This window comes from Vipera berus (genome assembly GCF_964194415.1).
Source record: "Vipera berus genome assembly, chromosome: 2".
NCBI classification, from domain to species: domain Eukaryota; kingdom Metazoa; phylum Chordata; class Lepidosauria; order Squamata; family Viperidae; genus Vipera; species Vipera berus.
In genome coordinates this window covers 111,796,289-111,803,792 of record NC_138203.1, presented here as the reverse complement: position 1 = coordinate 111,803,792, position 7,504 = coordinate 111,796,289, and the positions used below count along the sequence as shown (strand labels likewise).

At 37.5% G+C, this 7,504-nt stretch overlaps 1 protein-coding gene across 1 annotated transcript; it reads left to right on the top strand.

Moving 5' to 3' along the window:
- The first annotated feature begins 277 nt into the window (after positions 1-277).
- Positions 278-3,469, top strand: LOC308662123 (uncharacterized protein). Its single transcript, XM_081317595.1, has 2 exons — positions 278-984; positions 2,531-3,469. The coding sequence occupies exons 1-2, from the start codon at positions 407-409 to the stop codon at positions 2,949-2,951; spliced, it is 999 nt and encodes a 332-aa protein (XP_081173721.1). The 5' UTR covers positions 278-406; the 3' UTR covers positions 2,952-3,469.
- The last annotated feature ends 4,035 nt before the right edge of the window (positions 3,470-7,504 follow it).

Sequence of the window (7,504 nt, the reverse complement as noted above, 5' to 3'; positions counted from 1 at the left end):
TGAACTCCCCCGTAGCCTGGGTTGCTCTTAGCTGGTCAGCGTCTCTGCTCCGGATTTCTTGGAGCAGAGCCAGGCGTTTGCGACCACCCCTGCCAGAAGGAAGGACTCTGGAACAAAAGGAGCAGGCAGAGCGGTACAAGAGGAAAAGGTGAAGAGGATCTTTATTTTTACTCTCGAGCTTAATGGACTTTTTAAACTTAAAGTGAAAGTGCGTCACAAGTGAAAGTAAAAGATGGCGGCTAAACCTCCCTCAAAAACTCTTCGGAGTGCTGGAACTTCTCCGGTGCAACAGACATCGTTGCAAGCCTTGCTTCCTCCTGCTGCATTGACATCGAAGGACTTACAAGATGCCCTTGAAAAGCATGCCCAGGTAATTTTAGAAACATTGGGTGATAAATTGGCAAAAATGGAGGAGAGAATAGAAGAGAGGATGGAAGAGAAATTTAGTGCGATGAGGGTAGACATTTTGTCTACAGTGGAAAGTGTGGCTGAATGTGTGCAAGGCTTGGAAGAAAAAGTGGAAGATTTGACTCAAAAAAATGCTGTATTAGAAGTAAAGGTATTGGAGAATGAAGATTTAAGAGACAAAATGGACAGAGAGTTAAGCCTTGTTCAGTTTCACCAGATGCAGTATGCTGTTAGAATCAGAGGTTTAAAAGAAAATATTAAAGAAGACTTAAAGCAGTTGATTTCTGAAGCTCTGGAAGCAGTATTGGGTCAGCCAGCATCTGAAATAAAGGGATGCATGGATAAAGCTTTTCGTGTAAATTCATGGATTGCCAGACAGAGGAAGTTACCTAGAGATGTGGTGGTTTATTTTACAAAGAGAGAAATTAGAGATGAAGTTATTCAAGCTGCCTATGATACTAAAGTAGTGGTTGCTGACCAAGAAGTTTTGGTTTTAAAGGAAATTCCTCCAAAGATTTTAAGGAGAAGAAAGGACTTTGCATTTCTTGTGCAGGAACTTAAGCAACGTGATATAAGGTTCAGATGGGAATGGCAGCGAGGTATCAATAAATTTGTGTGGGCAGGGAAAAAACCACGAGTTAAACTTAAGATTATGCAGGATATTCGTGAGAGAGGTGGCCTTAAATTGCCTAATTTTAAATTATATTATGAAGCTGCTGCATTAGTAGGAATAAGTGACTGGATTAATTTGACGCAAGGGAGGTTATTAAATCTTGAGGGCCACGATTTGTTGTTTGGCTGGCATGCATATTTGTTGTATGATAAGAAGGTAGACAACGTGTTTAGGGTGCATATTTTAAGACAGGCATTGCTGAGAGTTTGGAAGAAGTACAGACATAAGTTAAGTTGCAAGATACCATTGTGGGCAATTCCAAAACACGCAATAGAAAATATACATGCTGGCTTCAAACATGATTTGACTACGTACAAGGAGATTCTCAGTTTGGAAAGAAATGTTTGGTGTTTGAAATCATATAGCCTCTTGCGAGAAGAGAAGGTTGTTCAAAATTGGTTTCAATATACTCAGTTACGGGCCAGGTGGAAAGAAGACCAGAAAAGTGGATTTACAATGAATGATGAAAATTTGATAAAGCAAATTAGGAATCAGGGACCAGCACATATCAAACGGATATATCTTGCATTGATAGAGATTGACTCAGAAACAGAGCTTGTTAAGGATTGTATGATAAAATGGGCCCAAAATATCCAGGAAGTCATTACAATGGACACGTGGGAAAAGATTTGGGTGAGGAACGTAAAATTTACACAAGCTCAAAATTTAAGAGAGAATTTTTACAAAATGTTTTATAGATGGCATTTAGATCCCAAAAAGCTTGCAAGTATGTATCCGAATTATCAGCCTAAATGTTGGAGGTGCGGTGATGAAGATGCAACATATTTTCACATATGGTGGACTTGTAAAAAGGTTAAGGCTTTTTGGATAAAAGTCTGGTGGAATATGCAGAAGATTTTTAAACAGAGGTTTTGTCCGCAATTTTTTTTGTTGGGAATAATTACAGATGCCACAGTTGTGGACACTAAGTTGATGTTGAATTTAATTACGGCGGCAAGACTTTTGATAGGCCAATACTGGAAGAAAGAGGAACTGCCGACCATAGAGGAGTGGACTGGCAGAGATGGCGAAGATTTCGGCCTATTTGAAAGATCATTCGCAAGAACGCTATATTATGGAATGGAGAAAATGGATTGATTTTATCCAGAACAAGTATAGGGTTAAGAAGTTTTATGTAGCATTTGAATAAGTCTTCTTTCGTTCTTTTTTTTTTCTCTTTATTATCTTAGTTTTTTTTTATATATATATTCAATATTATTATTATTTGTTTTATCTTATATAAGCTAGAGAGTGATGGATTTTAGAGTTTATAATTGTTAGTATATGATTATTTATGATGGCTTTTTATATATATACCTTGTATTTAGCTCTGGGAAGTCGGGGGGGGGAGGGGGGGAGGGGGGAGGTAGGGAGGGGGGAGGAGGGAGGGGGAAGGGGGGATTCTTAAAGGAAAACTGTATTTTAAAACTTTTCAATAAAAAAAAAAAGGTTCAGATGGGAGATTCCAGTTGGGCTGGTGGCGATGCATGAAGGTAAAAGATATCGTTTGGTTACTGTGGCACAGGCGCGTGATTTCTACAATAATGTTTTAAAAGCAACCCCACTATCACTTCTGGAAGCGGCAAAGGGATTTGGTGAAGAAAAACCTCATGAAGCTGAAGATGGCCAGACAGAGGAGGATGGTGCTGGAGGGGATCAAACTACAACTTTGTTGGCTGATGTTGGAGAGCTGAGGGTGACGCGTGCTGCTTTAAAAAGAGCAAAACAAATAAAAGAACAAGACCAGCAGAAGTTTATGGAACTTTCAAAGCGCACTTACAGCGAGGCAGTGGGAGGAGCGCGGCCTAAAGGAGACAGGGCCATTGAAGAGGTGCTCCAAAAGCTTTGGGGTGACAAGTATGGCGACTAAATTTTTAACTTGGAATGTCAATGGATTAAATTCGCCTCAGAAGAGAAAGAAAGTTTTTCAATATTTAAAACAATTTAAGACTGATGTTATTTGCTTGCAAGAAACGCATATTAGGGCTATGGACCAAAAGTTTTTACTGAATTCAAGATTGGGTACGCAATTTGTTGCCTCTGCAATGAATAAGAAAAACGGAGTGGTTGTTTATGTTAAAAGTGCTATAACAGCGGACGTAATTGAAGCAGACAAGCATGGAAGATATGTAATGATAGATTTGTTGCTAGAAGGCAAAAAAACGCTTTTAGTTGGACTGTATGCTCCTAATCAACAACAACAACAGGCTGACTTTTTTAGCTTACTTCATACAAAGCTTACTCAGTTGGATTACAAATCGTTTATTTTTATGGGGGATTGGAATGGCGTTTTGGACGTACAGATGGATAAGGCTGGTTTTTTTAAGCGTATTCCGTGTCATGCCAGACTGCCTAAGTCTTTTTTTGAAATGAAGGATGATTTGGAATTGCGAGACATTTGGCGTGACACACACCCGCATGAAAAGGACTATACTTTTTTTTCTGATAGACACCAATCTTTTTCTAGGATTGACTTTATTTTGCTGACTAATAATTTTTTTTCTAGGATCAAGAAGGTAAAGATTTGTGCAAGAGCTATTTCTGACCATAGCCCAGTATGGTTAGAGATTAATAAGGACAACAGAGATAGGCGCTCATGGCGCTTAAATGAGAATTTGTTTAGAAACCAGAAAAATGTGGAAGAGTGTAAACAGCGAATGAAGGATTTTTTTGAAATTAATATGAATAAGGATATTTCTATGGATATGGTTTGGGATGCTAGCAAGGCCTATATGAGAGGAGTGTTGATATATATGAATAACAAACATAGACGTACTTTGGAAACTAGAAGGAAAGAATTGGAGAATGAAATTAAGGAAAAAGAGAATGCTTTGATTTTGAATCCATTGGATGTGAAGATTAAGGAGGCTATCAAGCTATTAAGAGGACAATTTGATAAATTAATGGCTGATCAAGTGGCAACCAATTTGAGGTTTGCCAGGCATAATACTTTCTGCAATGCTAATAAGCCAGGTAGATGGTTAGCTTATAGACTAAGGAAAAAGCAGAGGGCTTCTAACATAGACAAAATTGAACATAAGGGGAAGGTAGTGTTTCAACAGGATCTTATCAAGGAAGCCTTTGTGGACTTTTATTCTAAACTATATGCTAAGGAGAAGATTAATGAAAAAGACATTGATGAATATTTGGAGAATGCTAGCATCCCGGTTCTTATGCAAGTACAAAAAGAGGAGATTAATCAATTGATTACAGAAGAAGAAATATTTACAGCAATTAAGGAGTTGAAGGTCGATAAAGCGCCAGGTACGGATGGTTTGACTGCGGCCTACTACAAAAATTTACAATTAGAGATGGTTAAACCGTTAAAGGAATTGTTCCAGACAATCCAGAGAGGGGGAAAGGTGCCTCCATCTTGGAGAACTGTCTTTATCTCTCTGATTCCGAAGGAAGACCAAGATGCTACTCAAGTAAAGAACTATAGACCGATATCACTATTAAATACAGACTACAAGATATTTGCTAAGGTGCTGGCTAATAGATTGATGAGGGTTCTGCAACGGGTGATTCATTGGGATCAAACTGGGTTTATTAGTGGTAGGCAAATGAAAAATAATGTGAGGCATATAGTTGATGTGTTGGAATTTTTGGAAAGGAACAACCAGATCCCTGCGGCGCTAATTTTTTTAGATGCTGAAAAAGCTTTTGATCAACTGAATTGGCAATTTTTGATGAAAGTTTTAGATAAAATGAATTTTGGGGATAAATTTTTGCAACCAATTAGGGCATTATATCAAAAACAAACAGCTCGAATAATAGTTAACAATAGTTTGTCAGAAGTATGTAATATTGAGAAGGGTACAAGGCAAGGGTGCCCGCTATCGCCTTTGTTATTTGTGTTAACATTGGAGATATTATTGGTAAAAATACGAAATTCGGAAAGAATTAAGGGTATACAGATTAGAGATCAGGATTATAGATTGAGAGCGTTCGCAGACGATCTGGTTGTTACAGTGACCCAGCCGGAGAGCTCCGTTGTGGACCTGATGGAGATAATAATGCAATATGGGAAGGTTTCTGGATTTAAAGTTAATGTACAAAAAACTAAAATTTTGGCCAAAAACATGACAGTATTGCAAAAGGCCCTTTTAGAAGGGTTAACTGGATTTGAGATTGTCAAAAGGGTCAAATATTTGGGGGTGCTTTTGTCGCCCTCTAATACAAAATTATATAAAAATAATTATGAAAAATTATGGGGAAAAATCCAAAAAGAAATGGAGAGTTGGGAAAAATTGCAACTGTCTTTGTTGGGGCGAATCGCAGCAGTAAAAATGAATGTCCTGCCTAAATTCTTATTTTTATTTCAAATGATACCGGTTCTTAAGAAAGATTCTAATTTGGAGGAATGGCAGAGAGGTATCAATAAATTTGTTTGGGCAGGGAAAAGGCCACGAGTTAAACTCAAGATTATGCAGGATACTCGTGAAAGAGGTGGTCTTAAAATGCCCAATCTTAAATTATATTATGAAGCTGCTGTGTTAGCAGGAATAAGTGATTGGATTAATTTGACACAAGAGAGATTATTAAATCTTGAGGGCCACGACTTGTTATTTGGCTGGCATGCATATTTGCTGTATGATAAGAAGGTAGATAATGTGTTTAGAGTGCATATTTTAAGACAGGCATTTCTGAGAGTTTGGAAGAAGTACAGACATAAGTTAGACTGTAAGATACCATTGTGGGCAATTCCAAAACACGCAATAGAAAATATACATGCTGGTTTTAAACATGACGTGACTACGTACAAGGAGATTCTAAGCTTGGAAAGAAATGTCTGGTGTTTGAAATCATATAGTCTCTTGCGAGATGAGAAGATTGTTCAGAATTGGTTTCAATATACTCAGCTACGGGCCAGGTGGAAAGAAGATCAGAAAAATGGTTTTACAATGACTGATGAAAATCTGATAAAGCAAATCAGAAATCAGGGTTCAGCACATATTAAACGGATATATCTTGCATTGATAGAGATTGACTCAGAAACAGAACTTGTTAAGGATTGTATGATAAAATGGGCCCAAAATATTCAAGAAGTTATTACAATGGACACGTGGGAAAAGATTTGGGTGAGGAACGTAAAATTTACACAAGCTCAAAATCTAAGGGAGAACTTTTATAAAATGTTTTATAGATGGCATTTAGATCCTAAGAAGCTTGCAAGTATGTATCCGAATTATCAACCAAAATGTTGGAGGTGTGGTGATGAAGATGCAACATATTTTCATGTATGGTGGACTTGTAAAAAGGTTAAGGCCTTCTGGATAAAAATTTGGTGGAATATGCAGAAGATCTTCAAGCAAAGGATAAAGTTTTGCCCGCAACTCTTCTTGTTGGGAATAATCACAGATGCTACGTTGTGGACATTAAGTTGATGTTGAATTTAATTACGGCAGCAAGACTTTTAATAGGTCAGTATTGGAAGAAAGAGGAACTGCCGACCATAGAAGAATGGACTTTAAAGGTTTCCGACCTGGCAGAGATGGCAAAGATCTCGGCTTATTTGAAAGATCACTCGCAAGAACGTTATATTATGGAATGGAGAAAATGGATTGAGTATATCCAGAACAAATATAGGGTTAAGAAGTTTCATGTAGCATTTGAATAAGTCTTCCTTCTCTTTCTTTTTCTTTATTTCTTTCTTTCTTTTTTCTCTCTCTATATTTAATATCATTAAGGTTTGTTTTATCCTATACAAGCTAGAGAGTGATGGATTTTGGAGTTTATGGTTGTTAGTATATGGTTGTTTATGATGTTTTTTTTATATACCTTGTATTTAGCTCTGGGAAGTCGGGGGGGAGGGGTAGGGGGGGAGGGAGAGGGGAGGGGGAGGGGGGATTGTTAAAGATAAACTGTATGTTAAAACTTTTCAATAAAAAAAAAGAAAAGAGAAAGTAACTTTTGTTTTGGATATGCACACACAGTAATAAATATAAAACCAAACAAGAAACATGGCTGAATATGTGACACTCACCATGGTTACAATGATAAGATAACAATACAACTTGCAAAAAAAACAACAGACTGCAACAAGCTTACTGACAAAAACCAAAAAACGCAGTGACATCCCCTTCTTTTGTCAGTAAGGCAAAACTCAGATAAGACACATTTTCTTATGCAGATACTCATGCTGGGCTGCAGGAAGTGGCTTGTTCAGCATATCACCAATCTGATCATGTGTAGGCACATATTGCAATTTTACAAAACTTTGTTTAACTATTTGTCTTATATTTTGACAACGGATGTCAATGTGTCTAGACCTAGAACCTGTAAATCGTGTTTCAGATATGTAAACCACAGATACGTTATCTTCCATCACAGTGATCGGTCGAATCGGCTGTGTCCAGATATCTGTGACTAAAGCATCAAACCACATTAGAGAATTACATGCATCTGACACACAAGCATATT

Excerpts from the sequence above, each read along its gene's own strand:
- LOC308662123 (XM_081317595.1), top strand. The coding sequence starts at position 407 with ATGGAGGAGAGAATAGAAGAGAGGATGGAAGAGAAATTTAGTGCGATG. Across the intron at positions 985-2,530 it reads CTTAAGCAACGTGATATAAG|GTTCAGATGGGAGATTCCAG; the intron begins GTTCAGATGGGA and ends AAAAAAAAAAAG.